We start from the raw sequence: 24459 nt of genomic DNA on the forward strand, positions 1-24459 counted from the left end.
CAGAGCCCTCTAAGATCTCCACAAGCATTAATTAACCCCACCAGACTGCCCTCCAGCATTAACACCCCCAAATCCCTCACTCCCAAGTATCAAGCCCCCTCACCCCAAAAACAACAAGAAGAAAAGACATCAGACCAGCAATTAATAGAACAATCTCCTGTTTCTCAGCTTACAGGATACTGACCTCCTCCTGCAGCTTCACCGGCAGCTCTGTCTCTGCATGAGACTCTGGCGTCTGGTGCTGAACTAGAACACGCCCCCGGAAATGACATCATACCTGGAAGGAGCCCATACATTCTAGCATCTTGGGCACGGGAAGACGTAAGTATTGTGCCGCCCGGGGCCCTGAGCCATAGTGCGCCGGGATGCCCGACGGTGAGTAAGCCCCCCCCGCCTGCTCAGGGCCCCGCCACTTGCCTGGGTGCAGGAGGGGGACCCGATGCGGGGGTACACAGTGCAGGCGACTGCTATGGTGCCCCCCCAGCTCACGGGCCCCATAGCAGTCGCGTGGCCTGCCGCCATTGGCGGGACGCCACTACTTAAGGCCCTTCAAACTTGCATAATGAGATTTATATGGAATAATAAGTGACATAGCATCTCTAAACAAATTCTTATCTCTGGTAGAATGCAGGGAGGGTTATTGTCAGGGAAATATTGAGAAATATTGAAAATATCCTTTCTCCCTCTGAAGCCCCTCTCACCCCTCCCTTATCCACCGTTTAACACAAGAGGAAAGCTGAGAACTCTGTCTCTATGCAAATTAACACACACATGAGAAGGGCCTTGGAAGCAAATGTTGGTACATTAGGTGCTACAGACCCATTTAGCAGGCGAGTGTGTTTTCCTCTGACACAGAGAGGAGGACGCAGCTTGTTAAGATAAAACGCACTCAAATAATCAGAACAATTCCCAGCCACAAGTTCCCAGGACATCCGGCACTGATGCGAAATATGGAATAACTGAAGTTCCATTATTCTAATAATAATAGGACCCATATTTTTAGTGGCAGGGTCAGCCAAGGAACAAGATGCTTATTTTTTCGTAGCTGTAAGCCCCTCCGGGGGGCTGTGGCGCAAAAGTAACAAAATAGCAGATCACAACTACGCCATGTGTGGTCTCTAAATGAAGGTAAAATCATAATAGAAAATATGGTATCACTTTTGGGCTTCTGGGGTCAACCAGCGATAAGTTATTCCAAAAACCAGAGATCTTAAATAAAATGTGCAGGCTAGAGTGTAGCTCCGTCAGCATGGGGGGTGTATGGGGCATAAAAGAGCCAACTGAAGATTGATCCATATTCTTTGCCAGGGGGGGTATAGGTACTATAAGCAACAGATCCTGTTCGATAACAGTCTAGTCAAATCGGGGAGCCCCTCCTCCACCTATATTGAATCGTCTCAGCGATCGTATAGTAAGTTTTCTTTAATCCTGTTTTATTTTGTGTAACTGTCTATTCTGTATTGTAATTGTCACCTTTGTAAAATCTTGTATATTTTTCATAACCCCCCCTCCCTTTTGGATTAGATATAGAATTTAATAGTTCTGTTTCTTTTGTCCTGTAATCGTTCCCTCCCCTGAAGCCATACGCAACCAGAATGCAGGCGTTCGCCCAGACCTGTATTATATTTAAAATCTGGACGGTGGTGGCAGAGAATAATATTAATAATTGGGCTATCATGAAGCTGACAGTGACCGTACGGGGGAAATCCGGTGGTGTGACGCTTACTGGTCGCTTGCTGATACCTACATAGTGAGTAGTGGGGACCGTGTGCTCGCGGATCCCTGACGAAATCCTAACAGAGTGACGGCAACGGTGATATATTGTGTGATCTCCCCAGTGTTGTCGCTGTGGAATACCTCACAGTTATCTGTGCCTGATGTCACAAAATACTTCTTGGCTATGCACCTGAGGAGGATTCCATCTTGGGCTTCTCTGTAGGCCTACAAAAAGTGGACAGAAATTAAAAAACAGTGGTTGACGCCGATCCACCCGAACTCACTTCTGTGGTGTGAGACCCCAATGAAGATTCAACCTCCACTATTGGGCCCTGTAAAGACCCGGGGTCTTCCGTGGGCGTAACACTACTTAGACAATACAGGTTGAGGGTAAAACAGCGTGGCAACACGTTATTGAACCACAAAGTGGACAATAAACACACAGAACAGTCCCAGCAAATACCCAAGATGGTACAACATTACACAATCTCTCCCTTCCTTCTCCGCCCGCCTGGGATAGAACAGCTGCGACTTTGGAGCCTTCCAGGGCCGACTACCTCAACCAGTGGCCCCCCTGCTTCTGGCGGGCCCCCACAGAGGGAGGTAGCGGCAAGCTTAGGAAGCTAGCAGTCCATTGAGGTACAAGACCAGGAGACCTAGCCTCTCCAAGAGTTTCCATGGAGCCAGATGACCGGCGGGTCCCAATCTGGCTTCTCCGAATGTCTCCGCGGTTGCCGGCGACCGGTGGGTCGCTCCTTGCAACCCCAAATAACATATCCATGGGACCAGGAGAGGACGAAGAATGGCAGAACTGCTCTCACTCTCCTACATGTGAAACTCTCTGTGAAGGCTCCGCCGGATCTTCTTTCAACACTTACACAATGGGCCTAAACCATTTTTTGAACAATGGTTAGAGGCTCCTGAGATACTAATGAGATTCGTGGAATGCTGGACAGTTTACAAGTTAAATTAGTGTACATAAACTGACGCGCAAGCAGAACATTAATAACACACAGGCAGCAATCTCTAATAAAACACAATAAGGTATTTCTCTTGGATTAACAAATCTAAATGTCTGGCTTATTAAGATTTAGCGCTGTATCGTCGCATGCCCTATGCAGTTTACCAGAGATATTTGGCTCTCCTGCAGGAGGCAATTTGCACTTTCCTTTCAGCATTCCCCTATGATATAATTTATATATCAACCTCTGTTGCCGAGCAGTTTGGAGACCTCAGTGGTCCTCCCATGGTCTACTGCTGGGTCGTTTAGGTTCACCGACAGAGTTGACTGGACTACACTAGAGATTCTTCAGTTTGAATATTTAAAGTCTAATTATTCCATAACTGATCGTGAATTTCTCCAGTATATGCAAATCAAGCACTTGGCAGGGTCTCTTTATGGCTCCTCCAGAGTTTCGAGTCCTACGGAATTTGAAATGCTGTGTTGAAGGGTCCCTCCATCAAAGGGCTGATCTCGGATATCTATAAAACAATTAACTCTCCCTTGGGCGATTCCCTTTTTCGACATACATACATGATAAAATGGGAAAGATTCCTGGGAAAGAACCTCTTGGCCCAGACTTGGCAGATAATTTGGTCCAAGGCAGTAAAGACTTCAGTTTGTACTATGTATAAAAAGAATCAATACAAGATTCTTATGTTTTGGTATGACACTCCAAATCTGCTTAATAAAATGAATCTCCAGATCTCAAATCTGTAACAACACATCTTTTGGACTTGTGAAAACATAGTCCTCCTGTGGGAAATAGTCAGATCCCTGATTCAGGAGGTTTTATTCGCAGATATTACATTAGACCCCCTCCGTCTTCCTTCTCAGTGTGACTCCAACGGAGATGGGTAAGAACACCTCTAAGCTGCTTCTTCACCTGCTGACTGCTGCTAGATGTTTGATTGCTTGTTGCTGGAGGAAGACTTCTCCTTCCTTCTCAACAGGAGTATTTCAGTCGGGTATGCTGTCGCTACACTAAATGCGAAAATAGATCTATTTTGAAGCAGTGTGGGCTCCATGGGATTATTACTGGGCGCAACAAAATGCATAAACTTTTATTTTTATCGCCCTTATCTTTTTCCCCTTCCCTACCTTTCCACTTTCCCTTGGGGTCTTTGTCTTTTGTCACTCCTCTCACATCTGATGTTGTAAATCACAGATGTTATTCATTTTCAGCTAAGATATATATGAGATCTTCATGAATTCCTTATTATCTATGTATACAACATGCTATTTTGTCTGTTACTGGTAAAATCTATGAAAATCTTTAATAAAAATTACAGTTTAAAAAAAAAAAAGATGGGTAAGCGTCTGTCCACTGAGACACCCACCAATCACCAGAATGCAAAACTTTTATCTCCTTTAGAATAGAGCGGCAGTGCACATACTCAACTGTTGCCCCACCTATAGGGCACCCATAGAAGTCAAGTATAGTCCCATAGAGAATGAATGGAGTGGCAGTGCACATACTCAACCGCTGCCCCACCTATAGGGCTCCCATAGAAGTCAAGTACAGTCCCATAGAGAATGAATGAAGTGGCAGTGCACATACTCAACCATTGCCCCACCTATAGGGCACCCATAGAAGTCAAGTATACTCCCATAGAGAATGAATGGAGTGGCAGTGCACATACTCAACTGTTGCCCCACCTATAGGGCTCCCATAGAAGTCAAGTACAGTCCCGTAGAGAGTGAATGGAGTGGCATTGAGGCATGTACACTGCTGCTCCATTCTAACAGGGATAAAAGTGCTCCATTTTGAGGTCCCAGCAACTAGATCCCTATAGATTGAGAAATTATTCGTTATCATGTGAATAGATGATAACTTGTTCCAATTGGACAACCCCTTTACCAAACTCAGAGGAACCTCTGTATGGATTAGCCAGAACAGGAGCTCTTCTGTCGTTAGACACCTAAGGACCCTTTCCATGGCCGCATGAGACAACTGTCCAGCACTTATTGTAGATCACTGAAAAAAACATTTTTAACCCCTTCAGGACCCAGCCTATTTGGACCCTAAAGACCTTGGCATTTTTGTCAATTCTGACCAGTGTCCCTTTACGAAGTAAAAACTCTGGAACACTTCAACGGATCCTAGCGATTCTGAGATTGTTTTTTCGTGACATATTGGGCTTCATGTTAATATTAAATTTAGGTCGATAATATGTGCGTTTATTTGTGAAAAAATCTAAAATATGGGAAAAAATTTGAAAATTTTGCAATTTTCAAATTTTGAATTTTTATTCTACTAAACCAGAGAGTGATGTGACACAAAATAGTTAATAAATAACATTTCCCACATGTCTACTTTACATCAGCACAATTTTGGAAAAAAAAAAAAAAATTGGTAGGAAGTTTGACGGGTTCAAAGTTCATCAGCAATTTATCTTTTTTCCAATAAAATTTACAAAACCATTTTTTTAGTGACCTCATCACATTTGAAGTCCCTTTGAGGGGTCTTTATGACAGAAAACACCCAAAAGTGACACCATTCCAAAAACTGCACCCCTCAAGCTACTCAAAACTACATTCAAGAAGATTATTAACCCTTCAGGTGCATCACAGGAACTAAAGCCACATGGAAGAAAAAAATGAACATTTTTATTTTTCTAACAAAAATTTTCTTTTAGCCTAAATTTTTTAATTTTCACATGGGTAACAGGATAAAATGCATCCTAAAATTTGTTGGTCAATTTCTCCTGAGTACACTGATACCTCATATGTGGTCATAAACCACTGTTTGGGCACACGGCAGGGCTCAGAAGGGAAGGAGCGCCATTTTACTTTTTGAATGGAAAATTAGCTCCAAAAGTCAAATTGCGCTCCTTCTCTTCTGAGCCCTGCCATGCGCCCAAACAGTGGTTTATGACCACATATGAGGTATCAGTGTACTCAGGAGAAATTGACCAACACATTTTAGGATGCATTTTATCCTGTTATCCATGTGAAAATTAAAAAATTTAGGCTAAAAGAAAATTTTTGTGAAAAAAAAAAAGTACTTTTTTGTTTTCACAGATCATTTTGTGAAGCACCTGGGGGTTCCAAGTGCTCACTATGCATCTAGATAGGTGCCTTGGGGGGTCTAGTTTCCAAAATGGGGTCACTTGTGGGGAGCTCCACTTTTTAGGCACATTAGGGGCTCTCCAAACGCAACATGGTGTCCGCTAACAATTTGAGCCAATTTTCCATTCAATTTGTTTGCGGACACCATGTCGCGTTTGGAGAGCCGCTGTGTGCCCAAACATTGGAGCTCCCCCACAAGTGACCCCATTTTGGAAACTAGACCCCCCAAGGCACCTACCTAGATGCATAGTGAGCACTTGGAACCCCCAGGTCCTTCACAAATTAATCCGTAAAAATAAAAAAGTGTTTTTTTTTCCACTTTTTCATTTTTATGAATCAATTTGTGAAGCACCTGGGGGTTCCAAGTGCTCACTATGCATCTAGATAGGTGCCTTGGGGGGTCTAGTTTCCAAAATGGGGTCACTTGTGGGGAGCTACAATGTTTGGGCACACAGCGGCTCTCCAAATGCAACATGGTGTCCGCTAACAAATTGTCGGCTCAAATTGTTAGAAGACACCATGTTGCGTTTGGAGAGCCGCTGTGTGCCCAAACATTGGAGCTCCCCCACAAGTGACCCCATTTTGGAAACTAGACCCCCCAAGGCACCTATCTAGATGCATAGTGAGCACTAGGGACCCCCAGGTCCTTAGCAAATTAATCCGTAAAAATAAAAAAGTGTTTTTTTTTTCACTTTTTCATTTTTATCAATCAATTTGTGAAGCACCTGGGGGTTCCAAGTGCTCACTATGCATCTATATAGGTGCCTTGGGGGGTCTAGTTTCCAAAATGGGGTCACTTGTTGGGGAGCTCCAATGTTTGGGCACACAGGGACTCTCCAAACGCAACATGGTTCCAATTTGTTAGCGGACACCATTGTGTAGTGCATGTCAGGTTGGTGTGCGGTGTGGTATATTGTAGTGCATACACCACACACACACAATCTCATACACTACAACACACACACACCAACCTGACATAGCCTCCTCAGCTGAGTACGCCCTAGACTGGGATGAGCGGGACGGGCGGGACATTTTGTGTGCTTTGTGCGTGTGTAAAAAAAAAAAAAAAAATCAAAACTTTATTATAGTGTGAGTGTACGTGTGTTTGCTTGGTGTAACCTTCTGCAGTCACGTGTGGGGCCGGTCAGGCGTAGGGGCCGGTCAGGCGTAGGGTGCAGTCAGGCGTAGGGGACGGTCAGGCGTAGGGGCCGGTCAGGCGTAGGGGGCGGTCAGTCGTAGGGGGCGGTCAGGCGTAGGGGGCGGTCAGGCGTAGGGGGCGGTCAGGAGTAGGGGGCGGTCAGACGTATGGGGCGGTCAGACGTATGGGGCGGTCAGACGTAGGAAGGGGCTGAGGAGATGGAGGAGCCAGCAGCAGCAGCAAGGGGGGTGATCACTGGGGCAGGAGCCGGCAGCAGCAAGGGCGGGTAGGAGGCCGGCAGCATCGGGGGGTGATTACTGGGGCAGAAAGGGGAGCAGGAGCCGGCAGGAGCAGGGGGGTGATTACTGGGTTTGGGGGGGGGGGGGTGATCACTGGGAACAGGGGGGGGTGAACACTGGGGGAGGGGGTGATTATCGGGAGGTGGGGGGTGATATCACTGGGACTGGGGGATGGTGGGTTTGATCACAGGAGCAGGGCATTTACACTGAGCCTGCTGCTGCTGTGATCACAGTCCACCGGCTGTCAGAAGGAGAGCAGCAGCCGGTGGATGAAGACGGAGAGGGAGCGGAGGTCGGGGTGCAGGTATGAAAGTGGAGGGGGGGTGGAGAGGGTGGCGGGGGGGGCTCGCGGAGGGGGTGGAGGGGGGGGTCGGGGGGAGTGGGGGCAATACTACCTGCTGATCAGCGGCGGCGGCAGACGCGATCCACAGGGTCCACAGCAGGGGGTCCGCAGCAGGGGGTCCGCAGCAGGGGGTCCACAGCAGGGGGTCTGCAGCAGGGGGTCCGCAGCAGACGATCCAGGGTTGGGAAGGTGCTGGGAGGTTTCAGCCATCCCTCCATATCTGATTGGGGCTAGTATCCATGTGACGCTAGCCCCCCAATCAGAACTGGGGGGAGGGGGGGGACAGAGGTGACACTCCCCCCAGCCAATGGCTGATGCTGTAAGCATCAGGCAATGCCCAGATTTAAATATTACACCAATTTTCATTGGTGAAATATTTAATTCATACCGATTGGCAGTTTCACTAAAAGTGAAAATGAAACAGCCAATCGGAGGGGTCCCAGGCACGGGGGGGTTAATCCACCCCCTGGGGGGTCGACTTCAGGATGTCCAGTTGCAGTAGCAACTGTGACACCTGAGCGACCCCGCTCGCAGGCGCTGCAGGGGCTCTTTCCCTCCATGTCACAGACGGTGTGACACAGGTCGGGAAGGAACTGTTTTCCATGTCACAAACGGTGTGACACGGGTCGGGAAGGGGTTAAAGACGTATTTGACGTCATTAAGGGCATTTTAAAGTCATGTGCTAAATTTTTTAGAATGAAATTATTTTTTTCTGTAATCCTCAAGTCCACCATTTATTTACGTCCATATGGTTCAGATATTCAATGTATTTTGAATGTACTTCTCGCGAACTGCTCCAGTTCTTTGGAATGCATTACCCAGGACACTTCGATTAATCCCCAATACCCACAGTTTTTCTTTAGACTGGCCTATCGCCTAAACACACTTATCTAACTATCCCTGTTTTGCCCACACAAAATTTTCTTCAAAACCAGGACCCTCGTACACACCCTACATGTACAGTACAGACCAAAAGTTTGGACACACCTTCTCATTTGAAGATTTTTCAGTATTTTCTTGACTATGGAAATTGTACATTCACACTGAAGGCATCAAAACTATGAATTAACACATGTGGAATTATATACTTAACAAAAAAGTGTGAAACAACTGAAAATATGTCTTATATTCTAGGTTCTTCAAAGTAGCCACCTTTTGCTTTGATGACTGCTTTGCACACTCTTGGCATTCTCTTGATGAGCTTCTAGAGGTAGTCACCGGAAATGGTCTTCCAACAATCTTGAAGGAGTTCCCAGAGAGGCTTAGCACTTGTTGGCCCTTTTGCCTTCACTCTGCGGTCCAGCACACCCCAAACCATCTCAATTGGGTTCAGGTCTGGTGACTGTGGAGGCCAGGTCATCTGGCGTAGCACCCCATTACTCTCCTTCTTGGCCGAAAAGCCCTTACACAGCCTGGAGGTGTGTTTGGGGTCATTGTCTTGTTGAAAAATAAATGATGGTCCAACTAAACGCAAACCGGATGGAATAGCATGCCGCTGCAAGATGCTGTAGTAGCCATGCTGGTTCAGTATGCCTTCAATTTTGAATAAATCCCCAACAGTGTCACCAGCAAAGCACCCCCACACCATCACATCTCCTCCTCCATGCTTCACGGTGGGAACCAGGCATATAGAGTCCATCCGTTCACCTTTTCTGCGTCGCACAAAGACACGGTGGTTGGAACCAAAGATCTCAAATTTGGTGTCATCAGACCAAAGCACAGATTTCCACTGGTCTAATGTCCATTCCTTGTGTTCTTTAGCCCAAACAAGTCTCTTCTGCTTGTTGCCTGTCCTTAGCAGTGGTTTCCTAGCAGCTATTTTACCATGAAGGCCTGCTGCACAAAGTCTCCTCTTAACAGTTGTTGAATAGATGTGTCTGCTGATAGAACTCTGTGTGGCATTGATCTGGTCTCTAATCTGAGCTGCTGTTAACCTGCGATTTCTGAGGCTGGTGACTCGGATAAACTTATCCTCAGAAGCAGAGGTGACTCTTGGTCTTCCTTTCCTGGTGCGGTCCTCATGTGAGCCAGTTTCTTTGTAGCGCTTGATGGTTTTTGCAACTGCACTTGGGGACACTTTCAAAGTTTTCCCAATTTTTCGCACTGACTGACCTTCATTTCTTAAAGTAATGATGGCCACTCGTTTTTCTTTACTTAGCTGCTTTTTTCTTGCCATAATACAAATTCTAACAGTCTATTCAGTAGGTCTATCAGCTGTGTATCCACCAGACTTCTGCACAACACAACTGATGGTTCCGAACCCCATTTATAACGCAAGAAATCCCACTTATTAAACCTGACAGGGCACACCTGTGAAGTGAAAACCATTTCCGTAGACTACCTCTTGAAGCTCATCAAGAGAATGCCAAGAGTGTGCAAAGCAGTCATCGAAGCAAAAGGTGGCTACTTTGAAGAACCTAGAATATAAGACATATTTTCAGTTGTTTCACACTTTTTTGTTAAGTATATAATTCCACATGTGTTAATTCATAGTTTTGATGCCTTCAGTGTGAATGTACAATTTTCAAAGTCATGATAATACAGAAAATCCTTTAAATGAGAAGGTGTGTCCAAACTTTTGGTCTGTACTGTACATAACAGCCCTCTGTGTTGTACACATACTGGTTGGTGAGCGTTTCATTCAGCATTATGTAAACACCCTATTTATTATATTGATGGCCGGACCGTACAATACAAGCCATTGTTACCATCCATCTTTCGTGTCTTCCCTATTTCCTCATAGATTGTAAGCTTGCGAGCAGGGCCATCACTCCTCTTGGTATCTGTTTATTTATGTGATTATTGTTATTCTGTAATGTCTTGATTATCTGTCCAAGTCCCCTCTAAAATGTAAAAAGTGCTGCGGAATATGTTGGCGCTATAGAAATAAAAATGATTATTATTATTTTCCAGTGAGAATTACAGTGCCCGCATTGTGGTTGGGATTCTAAGAAATCTCATCCGCATGATCCAGAGAAAATTTGCAACGAAATTGAGCAACACTGCCAATTTGACATCGACAGCCTGTAAATCTCTGAATCCTTGGATTCATCTTGATGTCTAGTTTTATAAAAGCATTTCCACAATGTAATCTGAAATTCCGACATGAAACATCCTGTGTGGATTTACCATTAAATGGCTGGTCTGATTAATTAGATGGGGCTCTAACTACTATTAGGATATATTAAATGGTTAATCCTCAAAAAAAAAAAAAAGCAGTATATCCCCCAAAAAATAAGTTACCCCCATTGGTCCCAACAACAGAGCTCTATAACCCATTCTGAAATGGAACATACTCAACCTCCTCTCTATTAATTATCAATGGGATTGCTGGAAATGACCAATTACAATGCTCAGCTTTGTCCCGCAGTCCTATAGATAAAAGTTGGACCCCAAGTTAACAGCAAATTATCCCCTAGTTCACAGATAGGAGATATGATATTTTTTTGTTTGGGGGTTGAGGAGGGAATATTTTAAGGAATTAATCAGCACAAAATTTTGAATTGTTTGGTGTCTACTTTCTGTTCTTGATGCCCTGACTAACATAAACTCTGGATTTAGGATCTTCTACATGGAGAAGGAATACAGGCGTGAAATACACTAATGTGAATGGGACCTTAATCATTTTACTGCTTTATGTCTGTTTTATATATTTTTAATATATTTTTAGTAATTTAGTTGTAAATTCTTTTACAGATTATGTTGGAAATGCAGATATGATCCAACCTGAGCTGGCTACATTGCAGCCTAGTCTCGATGATTTCATGGACATATCAGGTATGTTGTAACTGCTGCATTACTTCTTTTTCTCTGAAGGGTTTGTCATGATAGGTTATTGTTATTTAATGGGGATTTAGCATTTTATCAAAAATAGGCCTACATATTGCAGTATACAGCTCTCACGATATCCAGCTCACTATAATGTTGTGATAGAACCCCACTTGCAATAGTAGGATAATTATCACACAGTGCTGTGAAAAGTGCCGCAATGGTGTCTTGTCACAGGCTTGTATTCCTGTCAAGGTCTATTTTCACTTGCCATTTTACTAATGCATTAAAAGCACTGCCTCTAAATAAAAACCACAATGGAACAACTAAGGGCAGCATTACTATTTTTATCATATATACAAAGTGCACATATTGTAGAAATTACATGACACCCAAAGAAAGAGGATATGAGGAACACGAGGCCCTGTGAGTGGAAGTACTTGAGGAGAGGAAGAAATGGCTCCCTCCAGACACCCCTCCCCCACTGTGGAACTTTTTCATTTCAGCTTGGCTGATGCAACTAAGCCAAATTTTACATTGTCTGCTTGTCACTTCATCGTAACCGATGTGTCTCTCCTTAACTTGTCTCTAAACATTTACAACATTTCCTGAAATGGATGGCGCGAGATGTTAAAGAAACATAAAGAAAACCAGATGCCTTGACACTATTCGTTGGCAATCCGTCATCTATATGTCCTAATATTAAAAAAGCTTTTATATTTGTGTTCCTTTTTTTTTAACTAGATGGTGGGAGATAGTATCGAATTGATATTGTGATAAATTGTCTAAGAAATTCTTTAACAAAAAAGCTTAAGCGTGGACACGTGCACTTTTGCACACACAAGAAAAACGACCATAGGGAAAGATCACTGCCACTAATATTTCTATACAACTATAGGAGTATATTCACCAGTAACCCTCATAGACCGACACACTGTTACTGAACGGCTAGAGACTCCAAAGTAATCGGTCTTTGTGGTGAGCCCATTAATGCCCTACAACCAAACGTCTACATCTCTGTTTTCCAAACTCCAGGCCTCGTAGCCCTTAACAGATCATGTTCTCAGGATTTCCTCTATCCTGTGCAATACTATGGAAATCCTGAAAACATGACCTGTTGGGGCCATGACAACTGGAGTTTGGGAAACACTGATCTACATGAACATTACTAAATTGGTTGTCCGGCCTTAGGCTACAATTCTGCAGACACTCTGTGACTGCAGTCGTGTGAATCCCCACATCGTGCTCATTGTGTGCTGTGCGGATTTGCCAGGAGCCAGCGATTTGCATACATTTGGCCACATTCTGACTAGACGTGTCCAGCCTCGCTCAATACATTTGCATTGAGCGAGGCTGAACCCATGTAGTCAGCATGTCACCGCATGTATGCAACTCACACATTTGCGGTCACACAGCCATCACTCCTGGCCCCAGAACTAGAGAATCCTCACAGCGCATAGTGCGCAAGATTTGAGGATTCACAAGTCTGCAGTTACATACAGTGATTGCAGACTTGTAGGCCAGACAGCCCCTTTAACTAAGACTGTATATCAAAATACAAATGCAGAACTTACAACATGCCTGCGATCACTGAAAGTGATTGAAAAATAGGTACTGTGTGCACACCTTGTCAGGTACACAACACACATCCAATGTCAAAATGCAATTACTTGGAAAAACATACGTTTTTAAGTAGTTAAAGGAATCGTGCCAAGTTTGGACGTTTTCCTCTATCCACGAGATAGGAAATAACTCTCTGATCGCTAGGACCCCACCTATCTCAAGAACAGTGTGAATGGAGTGCGGTCAAGCATAGGATTGCCGGCGGCCAGTCGAGTATAGTGCTTAGCTATTTACAGCATTCTCGTTGAGAATGAATGGAGCAGAGGTGAGCATGTTCGGAGGGCAAAGTGACCATCAGCCCCATCATGCTGAATGGCTCCGGTTCTCTTTTGAGGTTTGTTCTTTAGGGAATTAGATACCCAGACACAGTGATCAGGTAATCAAGATACAGGACTGTATAAATGTGAAGGCACCTTAATATATGGTGTGGTAGGTCGGCTCACTCGACTGCACATAGAGGTAGACACAGCAACGCTGACTCTTTAAATCTCCCACTGAATTATTAAAGGTGCTGCATAAACCAGTGCAGAGTTAGCAAAATAAAAATGGCCTTTCTGGCGTAACGGGAAAACAAAACATTTAATGTATGGCACAGTCCGTGTTGATGCGGGGATCTGCCTGCTCAGGAACAAAAATACAAAGTTTCAGCTTTCCTTATCAAGAAAATACAGCTCTGGAGCTCGCATCTTCAGGCACACCCAATGCTGAATGAGCCAGAAGGCTGTGTATTTACCTTCTGGACTCCACCCTGGGGTGGAGATATGGTGAACAGCCTCCCACCCACTGTTCAGATGTTCAGTAAACCTAGCCCTTAACAATGCCAATTAACCCCTCTCAGCACTTAGTGTGCTGGAGCATTTTCCTAGGTTCATATCACTGAAGCTGATAACCACAGTGACACATATCTCCCCTCCAGTATTTTGCCAGTGTCTTTGTCACAATGGATATACATACCTTTTTGTTATGACGTATTTCATATATTTTTCCAGTGTATTCAAAGAAAAACTGTTTTGGCATATTGCCAGTTGTTTGCTGGAGTACAGTCATATTATGTCACGGGTGTGTCGCCACGAAGATCGTCGCGATTACACAGACTGACTTCTCGCAGCTGAGTTTTTGGTGCTTGGTGTTTTTCGGCAGGGAGGGAGTTAATTCTCTCTCTCTCTCTGTGCTAGACGAGGCCCAGCCTCGCCCAGCTGCAGTTAATTCTGCAGTATTGGGACTCCTTCAAATATCTGCCGTTCTGATAGGGTAGTTGTCGGTGAAAGCTTTTCATGCAGACTATCAGAGTGATACGTGGTATTGTGGAGTTAGGAGCGAAGTGTACTCGGTGTGGTTTTTTTCCCTTCCTCGCTTTATTCTTTATCCCCTTACCCGTTGGTGTTCCCTACGTTGTAGTGGTGTAAGTTTGTTGTATGCGAGGTGGTTTTTGGTTTGCCCCTTGTACTGTCTCGTTCGTCTTGTACTGTGTTTGGCATATACGGTCCTGTCCCCAATTGTTGTGATCGGGGTCCTTCTCAGGACTAGATTACTGAGGTTCAGGGATTCTCAGGAGGTAGGTTTATGCTGGCGGCCTGGACCTCTGTACCATCAACAGTACCTCCAGGTAGAGGGATTAGGCAGGGCCTCAGTGTAGGGTCAGCATAGGCTCCTGACCTCCTGAACGCCGAGACAGCGTGACATCTTATTTCTGAGTTGTGTGAAATGATTCCTCCAAGCATAGTGATTGTTGTAAAGTACTAGTGTAGAAATATAGGGATTTGATATGTACTTACCGACAGCACTGTTATAGTTGGCGAAATGGAAATCTAATTCTTCTATATCACTACAGATATGTCAGTAATACACCTGACATTACAATGGAAGAATGGTCAATACAGTAACTGGCTTCTTCTGGAATTTACTGTGTTTCTGCATTCACTCTGTCTTAATAATGAGTAAATGGTCCTAATCTTAAATGCACAAACTGTAAAACACTGAGCAGAATTTCCTGATAGTTTTTGCCCTTAATCTGCAGCTGATCCATGGCAATGCAGTATCAAACAATAATAAGGAATGCTATTTACAAAACCCCATTCATATGAAATAGAGAAAATGATTTAAGACCTTTTATAGATTTTCCTATCCATAACATGCTTACCTTATTGTGGATTTGCATAGAAAAGGGTGAAATCTGCAGTGAAATGTGCACAGATCTACAACATAACCGCCATGGATTTGAAATTTGTGTGTATTTTTTCTGTATGTTGTAACTGAAATTTCTTGCAATTTTTCTGGGGTGCAAAAACTTAGTCTTATCTGTTTTGTTAGACTATTAAGTAAGGTAGTCTGAAATTCATAGATTCATGGCACATCATCCAATGGGTGTTCTCCTAATGCATCTGGCAATCTTCATCCAGACTTTAAGGGTATGTTCACAGAAATGTTGACATGGATTTTCAGGCTGAAAAATTAATGTAAAAAAGGCAGAAAAATCACACATTTGGTGGCTGTTTTTTTTACACCTTTCTTGTGTTTGGAGCAGTTCTTTCACAGTTGTTCTCAGCATTCATGAGCTCTGGCTCCCACCTTCATAGTTTCTTCCTATGTACAGTAGTAGGAGGAAAGCTGTCAATCAGAGGTGGAAGGGCAGAAGGATCCCACTTCACATGATTAGCGTGGCAGCGTGCAGCAAGTTAAAAAGTTCAGATTTCTCAAACTATACACCCGGCATAAACACAATACTGAAATGAGCATGTTTGTGACTACATTATACTGAGAAGGCAGCATAAGATTACTTTTGAAATGAGCAGCCACATAAGTTTTATTATTAAGTTTAGTGTATAATGGTAGCGGCCGGTAGCCAAAACTTTCAAGATTGTATTCTAAGTCTGAGCTGAGAATCTGGAGTTCTAGATCAGAATAATAGAGCTCCAACTCTATCAGAATAATTGAGGAGTCTTCACATCAGTTTAGATGAAGGGGCAGTTGTAGCTGCTTTTAGAGCATGGCATGATATAAATCTTGGATTTTTTTGTTTTGTTTAGATGTTGTTATAAAAAAAATCATAAAATGTTTCGGTTTTCATGAAGGTCATTAGAGCAGCCCCTAAAGGCTGATGTTTCCCATTTTCTATACCTTATTTACCAGCTTACTGTACAGTCTAGGACAGGGTCCGCAGTCTATTTTCCTCTCTACTATGTTTAGCTTCCCTTGGTTGCACTATGCGCACAGTCTTATTTGCTGAGTTTTTGGAGGGGAAACTGAGCAGAAAGTCTAAGTTTGAGGACGATTTGGACAGTTTCTGCTCAAAACATTTAGCAAAAAGATTTAATGTGCACATGACCTAAATGTTTTCAAGTTTTGATATAATGCAGTAAGTTCAACTACTTAATAATATTACTTGCAGTGCAATAAATCTGGATGAATTTTATCTTGGTATTATGAGAAAGACTTACAAACTAAGGAGTCTTTATCTATTGCTGTAGCTACCTTGAAAGTTCCTTGTACCTTGATTTAAAAACTATTGGAGTATTTCCCATGATATCCTCCTTTTGTCACTTAAGCACCCTGTATACTTTAGATGGATGGACTGCCCCACATATAGGAGCTTTCACTTTGCAAGTGCTCCTGTGTTCTCTCCAAGAGATCCACTATCAGACATCTCTGGCAGCAGTTAATCTCTCAGATAGCAAAAGGATCAGCAGTCCAAAATCGGACACGACGGATCCTTATCTCCCTCGACATCATCCGTTGAGGGCCCTCATACACATTAGACTTTTGGACAAACCCGTGTGTATCGGTGGGTTCGGTTGCCATTAGTTTAATGTAATGTGTATGGCGGCCTTAGGCATGTTCACACGTTCAGTATTTTACATCAGTATTTGTAAGCCAAGACCAGGAGTGGAGCAATCAGAGGAAAAGTATAATAGAAACACGTCACCACTTCTGTATTTATCACCCACTCCTGGTTTTGGCTTACACATACTGATGTAAAAAACTCACCAAATTCTCAATGTGTGCACGTGGCCTAAATGTGCTACTTTTTATGTTGTATAGGGAATTGATAATTCAGCTGATACTTTGTAGACGCCAATTATTAATCATGATTTGCTTAGTTAAAGACCCATCTGACTACACAACTTGCCAGAAAAAATTAAGGTAAAAATTCCTATACAATCCATCCTTCTCTTCCTCCATTTACTCTGGATTTTACAGTAGTTTGCAATCCGGTGTCCATTAGCCAAACTCCATGATTCTTAGAACCAAGACCTGGGGAGAGATGAAACCCTCAGAACATGGACTGAGTGACCTCCATAAGCCAAATCTATGGCCCATTGTCTATTTCTTAGGCTCTAGATATATGCACACGGCAGCTGATGCGTATCTTCCAAGCTATAAGTACAGAGTGGAGAAATGAGGAACCACCTGCAGTAAGAGACCAATTGAGATTGGTGAAAGTATGTGTGACACTGAAGCAGATAGAGCAGAAGAAGGAGGAATTTAGTCAGAAACCACAGAAGGACAGAGAAAAGAAAGGATTAAGGATTGTCTCACTGTGAGAGATGGCTGGACTGCAGAATTGGTCCGTAGGTCTCACAACGGGGGTCACAGGTAACAAAACTCAGCAAGTGTTAGACTGACTGCCTTAAAGATGATTGCACGTTACCTTAATTAACTTTTTACTTGACATCTTATGTTTGGGTTTAGCTTCCTATGGACTTCTATGCTGTAAAATAATGATCTCACTGAACAGGAGGTAAATATATGTGGAGTGCTATGTTATGGGTAATGCTTCTGTGGCGGCTGAATGAAGATATATATTGAAAAATTCTTTATCTGTGTGCAAGGCTTATGTTTGGCATGTATACCTGGGAAAACTCCCGGGATGAAGTCAAACGTATCCATTGGACTATATTTATCCAAGAAGGCTAAAAAAGTGTCATTTTGGCTTTCGTCGTGCTAGTATACACTAGTATACTTTTTTTTTACTGTAGCGGAAAGCCACTTTAAAAAACATACACCATGTAGTATACTTTTTTAACACTATTGACAATGTGTGCCATACTATAGGGTGGTATATGTCAGAACCCTGTGTCAGAGCGATACATCAGGAAACCTTCCTACATGTATCCGTAGATGTGGGTTGCTCTGAGGATAGTTTGGTTGTTTCAGGCAATTTTTTAATTAATTATGTAGTAGAATGTAATTTTAGTGGAAGCTGATATTCCTGGAACAGTTATAGATGAGGAAATGAAAAAATGCACATTTCTATGCTTTCATTCTCTGAACTATTTGGTCATAGATATACAGACAGAGAGGAAAAATAACAAGAAAAATGTATGTATACATTTTTTTTCATTTTTCTCTAGGTACCTGATACATAAATGTAATGTAATTGTATTATCCATGTGATGTTTTGGTATAAATTTTTGCAGGAAGTTGAATGGAACCAGTTTAGAGTTTACATTGGAAGATTGCATTGCCAGCATCAATTTAATATTTTAATGTTTATATAATATATGTATGTGTGTAATATATGCATGTGTGTAAATCCCCATGTCTTCTCATTGGCTTCTTGTGACTTGGGGAAATGGGGATGTGCCAATAACCCTTTGTTAGATCCAAGAGGTTTTGTACCTTGCTGGCCCAAATCTCTCGATCGGCCCATCGACATGCAACATCGGATATGCATCGAACTTGGAGACTTCATTCAGCTTCCGATAATCATTGCATAATTCAAAATTCTCTATCGGGTTTTGGAACTAGGGCAATCAGGCTAGGCGACCAGTTCTTAGATTCATCAATGACTCCGAGATTCAGCATATGCTTCACTTCCTTGGAGAACAGTTCTCGGTGGGCCTATGGAATTCGGTAGGACTTCAAATTCACCCGCACCATGGTGTTCTGTAAAAACCTCGTGTTCTATGACATATGTACACCCCGGCAAATCTTAGAACAAGCTCCAGTTCAGCCGCAGCAATTACCGACATTGCTGTTTTTGGGCCTTTCGTCTTCCCGGTGGATGAACCTTGTAGTTCACTTACCCAGCTTCTCATAGTGGCCTTGCCATTTGACCAAAAACGTACTCTCTACTGTGGGAATAAGCACAATGACTCGGTCCCTGGAGCTGAACTGTTTCACCTTGGCTGACCGGTTGTAGACCCGGGATTGAGCCCTGTGTGCCAGGAGGAGATGTTCCTTTAAGATGGGCATTACCTTCGCAACCCTGTCCTGCAGCTGGGTGACATGCTCTATGTTGCTCCGATGGTGTGTGACCTTGGCTTCCCAGATTTCCTTTGCTATATCTAGGAGACCCCATGTTTGTGTTTTGTCAACACCCAGATGGACACCCAAGACATGTGAATGGGTCATATCTAACAACCTCCGTCTATAGGGTCCTGGTACCAACAATCGCTCCACTACTTCCTCTCTGATATTAGTAACTCAGTACAATAAGTTCCCATTCATCATAAAATAAGGAAATCTGGTGTCTGACCCCGGCTCATTCGCTATGCAGTTTATAACGCTTACATTATTGAATGCTTCTTTTAGAGTAAGGTGCCTATGTTGGGCGGACCCAAAATTTTATTCGGTCACCCCTATCTCAGGAATGTCTGCCTCAGGGGATACTAGCTCCTCATGTCCCACCATTACACAGAAGGGAAACCCGTTAGGCTCTGAGTGTGGTGATACTTCTTTAGGGGTAACCCCTCTCTTATCCGAGCAGTCGAGGCCTCTCCCCCTCCCCCACAAATCCCAAAACAACACAAAGTCCCGGCCTATAATAGTTGAGTGCAATAAATCCTCCAGCACGCCGACCTCATGGGACTCAGTACCTCGGGCCGTCTCAATGACCACTTTGGCCACCGGATAGTCTTTAGCATCCCCGTGAATTCAGCGGACACCCACCTTCTTCCCAGAGATCAGTTGGAGAAGGAGTGTGGCCCTCACGAGGGTCACCAATCTCCCTGAGTCTAATAGTCCAGTCATTTGCTGACCATTCACTTTTACGGGACAAGCTTGGGGCCCCTCTCTGGATGGACAGTCCGCACTGCAGGCTAAATATGCATATAACTAAAAATGGCATCCCATTCTACAATCCATTTGATCAGTGGTCAGGGGACAATGGGCTGCTATATGACCTGGGCTGTGACATTTCCAGCAAATTACATCCCCCGATGGGACCTTCAGCATCACTTTCGCCACCCCCTTTTGAGCATCCGCCCTCTGACCCCCAGTATGGAGTGGGTTGCCTCCCCAAGGAACCCTCGACCACCTAATACATTTTGACCAGTCCGACCAATCATTGGAATTTCGGGGGTCTCCCTGGGCAATCCAAGTCTGCATCGGCCTTGGAAGGGAGTACACAAACCGGTCCATTACAACTCGCTCCAACATCTGCGCTGGGGTGGAGGACTCCAGCTGCAACCACTTTTTGATAAGGTACAGCATATCAAACATTTGGGTGCGAGGGGGTTTGTCACGATGATATGCTCAGCTGTGGACCTGTTGTGCCCTGACAGTCATTGTCACCCAAAAGCGTGCCAAAATTTCCATTTTCAATTTGCATATTCTTTGGCATCCTGTAAGGCTAAATCATAGTAGGCCTTTTGTGGCTCCCCTGCTCTGGTGGGAGTTTCTCCCTATCGGTGACTCTTTCAAAAATTGTTAAAAATGCCTCTATGTTGTCACCCGGGGTCATTTTCTGCAAGGCTCTCCATGCCGCTTTCCAGACAGAGAAATTATCAGCTAAGCTTGGAGTCGGAGCTGCCGCTGTGCTTCGAACCGCCTCTGTGAGTAATTGAATCTGCTGCTGTTGTCGGTGCTAGTTTTGTTGCTGCTGTTTCTGGTGCTGCTGCTGAAGCTGTTGCTGGTGCTGCTGCTGGAGCTGTTGCATAAACAGCCTATTGTCTCCTGTTGTGTCAGCTGTTGTTGTTGCTGCTGTAGCTGGTGCTGCTGCTGGGCTTGCACCAGGTGTTTAATCAGGCCCTCCATGCTGTCTGACGTTGCTCCCTTGCTTATAGCCGCCTTCAACCAAGACATGCAGTACAAATGTAACAATGCTACTCGCTTGGGGGCGATATGAGGTATCACAGGAACCTTTTCTATTTAAAAGTCCGACTGGTTTATTTCAGTCCTCATAAACTACATCACAGGAAAACTCAAACACAGCCTTTGACGGCACAAAGTGAAATATAAAGTAAAAAGTCCATAATACAATAGCGCAGGTTCGCCCGCTTAAGTTAGTGTCCAGCTTCCTAGTCCTTTAGCAAAGGAACACAATCCTGGAGATCTGCAAACTCCTCTGTGAGGCAAACAGGCCTCATTTAACAATGTGAACCACACCCAGGGGTGGAGATATGGTGAGCAGCCTTCTCTCCCAACTCTTCAGCTGCTTTCAGTCAACCTGTCATGGCCGATTAACCCCTCCTAGTACTATGTGTACTAGAGCACATTACTCTAGGTTTATATATCACAGAGGCCATGCACCTCTGTGGGTTCTTAGGGTTGCACTACTGGGTTGTAATATATTCTGGACCAGTTGTGAATATGAAGTAGTGAAGTGCGGATTAATTTGATCTTACAAAATTACATAGATGATTTTTAGACATGAGACACCTCCGTCTCTTGTTCATTTACAGTTATATAGAAAAGCAACATAAAAAACTCTAAATGTGAAGGTCTGACAATATAAAGATTTATTATTTTACAATTATAAACCATTCTAAGAAGCCGTCGCTTTCTATGAAAACTATCACAGCCTTTTTTCTAAGACCTTTATGAGTTAAGGGAGACAAAACTGAATGTATGATCAACAAAAGTTAATCCAAAATTTAATTCAGACGTGTAAAAAATGTCCCCATAAGTGCATGCGATGAGGTGTACCGTAGTATTCTTTACTACATATGATAAATTGTCTTACGATGAAAAGAAAATTCTAACTAGGACATCCCATAAATGACCAGCTCAGAGCTTGCAGAAGCAAAATCAGATTGTTGACCTCATAAATAGACCGCTCTCTTGTCCCCACCATCATTTCTAGTGATTTGTTTTCCATATTCCTTAATATTTATCAAATACGGGGCTATAACATAACACAGCCATGATGCAATATCATAGCGCTTGCTCATTTTCCCATGTAGATACAAACTTTGACTCTTGTTACTTTTGACGAAATTCTAACTACTTCATGTGCAGCTTCAGGATCATCTTATGTTAAAAGTTTATTTGTATACTTAAAGTGGTGGTCTAAAACTAATATTGATTTTCATCCTGAGACGAAATGCAGAGACCAGTCCTGCCCCTGGAAGTGATATCAGTTTTGGGGCGGGGCAAGTCTCTGCTTGCCTGATAATCCCTTACAATGCACACTGACAGTGCACTCTCTTGTTGGCTGGTCACTTCTCATCAGAGCTGGTGAGGGAGCGCACTGTCACTGTGCACTGAGAAGAATACTGCAGAGTGAGTAGGGAGCTCGTACTGAGAATATGTCGGAATTGACAACCAATGCATGCTCAGTAGACCAGGGGGAGTAGCCCATCCCCTGAAACTGATGTCACTGATGATGCTTTATTTCAGGGTTGGGACAGAGGCTATGGCTTGAGTATCCCAGCATGCACTAGGGGCTCCCAAACAGAGCGACATGAAAACAAAAATAGGTAAAAAAAAAAAGAAAACGAAGCTGCTGGATGAGAGAGGGAGGGAAGGGTAGAAACTTTTAAATTAAATAATTTTTTGAAAAACTATTATATTATTAAAATAAATAGAGGTATTTAGGAAGAAAATCAATATTACTTTTGGACCATCCCTTTAATCCAGGTTTCTAGAGTTACTCAGCAAAAGTTAATTGCAAACTGTCTAAAAAAAAACAGTTTAGAGAAATAATAACCAAGACGACAGATTTAAAGAGACTCTCTTGGAAAAAAAATTAGGCTATCATAGCCTAGTTGGTGGAGGCCTTAAATGCACTACTTTAGTTTTGGATGAGCTAATGTATAATGAATAAGTGCTGTGCTTGTTCTGCAGATTGCTGTTTTGCACGTTCACCGAATTGTGCCAAATATTTTTTAGTCTTTGCGTTATTAAATCATATTGTTGGAAATTATACCCATCTTTGCAAAAAAATACTCCTTTAAAATAGAGAGAGGAGCACTTTGAAAAATGCTTAGCGCCAAAGTCTCTTCAACAGAAACTTCAACTTTGATAACCCTGAGCTCATGCAAGTTACGATTTCTTAACCTTGTAAGCTGTGATGAAATTTTCCATCACTTTCACACAGATATCATTCCTTAAAATAAAAAAATGCTCATCCCACAGTGCCCAGTGATAGATTGTGAGCATATTTTATAGATCTTAGATCCTCTAAACAATATCTAACTTTACCCAACTATTCAAGCTTGTGCATTTAGTTATGTGGCGTTACAGAAATGGCTGAGCACAGCACTTGGCTATCTCCACCAGTACTATAGACAATGAATGCTGTGTTGGTGTGTGTGATCATTGTTTAGTCAAATTAGGGACTTTTCCTGTGTATAGGTGATAAGTTAGGGTGAGTAATTAATTCTAATTTATTTATTAGCACTGTAGCACCAAAATATGCTAGAGCGCTGTATCAACTATCAGATTTTTTTTTATAGAAATCCAAATGACCCATCAGTATGTGCTTTTTTGTGAATGGAAACTCTTCCAACAACACGTTCCATATGTTGCTTAAAATATGACCAGGAACCCAGTGTTAAAAGTCTTCATCTAATATAAGCCTGCAAGGGCAGGGTCCTCTTCCCCCTGTACCAGTCTATCATTGTTAGTTTACTGTAAGTGATATCTGTATTTGGTATGTAACCCCTTCTTATGTACAGCACCATGGAATCAATGGCGCTATATAAATAAATAATAATAATCTTAAAGGGAACCTGTCAACTGATTCATACCGTCTAAACCTCGGGCAGTATGAATCGGAGCCTGGCTGCACGATTGTGGAGTTTCAGAGAAAATATACTTTAAAGATCCAGCTAGGAACCATAGCAGAAAGGAAACTAGTCATGACACATTTTACATATTAATTAAAAAAACAACTTTGTTCATTTGGAAAATACTTTGAGAATAATATATTTTTTAATCAGTTTTTTTATTTTTTTTAATTGTTGGCATTTTTTTTCTATATCACAATTTGTATTAAAAATAGAAATCCTGGAGTTTTCAGTCTGGCCACAGGGGCTTTTTAAGACTTTAAGGCCTAATACATTAAGATTGGCGTTTTGTATGCCAGTCTTAAAATAGAGTGTGCTTGAATAAGATATGCCGAAACCAATAAGAGGTGCATGCAGCTTAATGAATTCTGCATGTCATATCAGTGGTGTGTGACTATGCATACTGCCCAAAATGTTATTCCAGTCAGTGACTGAAGTAACATTTCTGGAGTAAGAAATGAGCCACTTTCCATTAATTTGATGGGTAGACATAGCCTTGCCATGTACAGCTTAGGCTCGTCCCCAGCTCTGCCGAAACTGCATGAAAC

The 24459-nt window shown here is 43.0% G+C and overlaps 1 protein-coding gene across 2 annotated transcripts in view; it reads left to right on the forward strand.

Moving 5' to 3' along the window:
* Positions 1-24459, forward strand: part of MLXIPL (MLX interacting protein like) — a 207209-nt gene that overhangs the window by 122093 nt on the left and 60657 nt on the right. For both annotated transcript variants that reach the window (XM_073667616.1, XM_073667615.1), the window contains one exon: positions 11265-11345. In XM_073667616.1, the coding sequence (XP_073523717.1) occupies positions 11265-11345 (81 nt within the window). The remainder of the gene's footprint in view (positions 1-11264; positions 11346-24459) is intronic.

Source organism: Phyllobates terribilis, unplaced genomic scaffold, assembly GCF_046119375.1.
Source record: "Phyllobates terribilis strain yellow unplaced genomic scaffold, ASM4611937v1 Scaffold_2__4_contigs__length_985480577, whole genome shotgun sequence".
NCBI lineage: Eukaryota > Metazoa > Chordata > Amphibia > Anura > Dendrobatidae > Phyllobates > Phyllobates terribilis.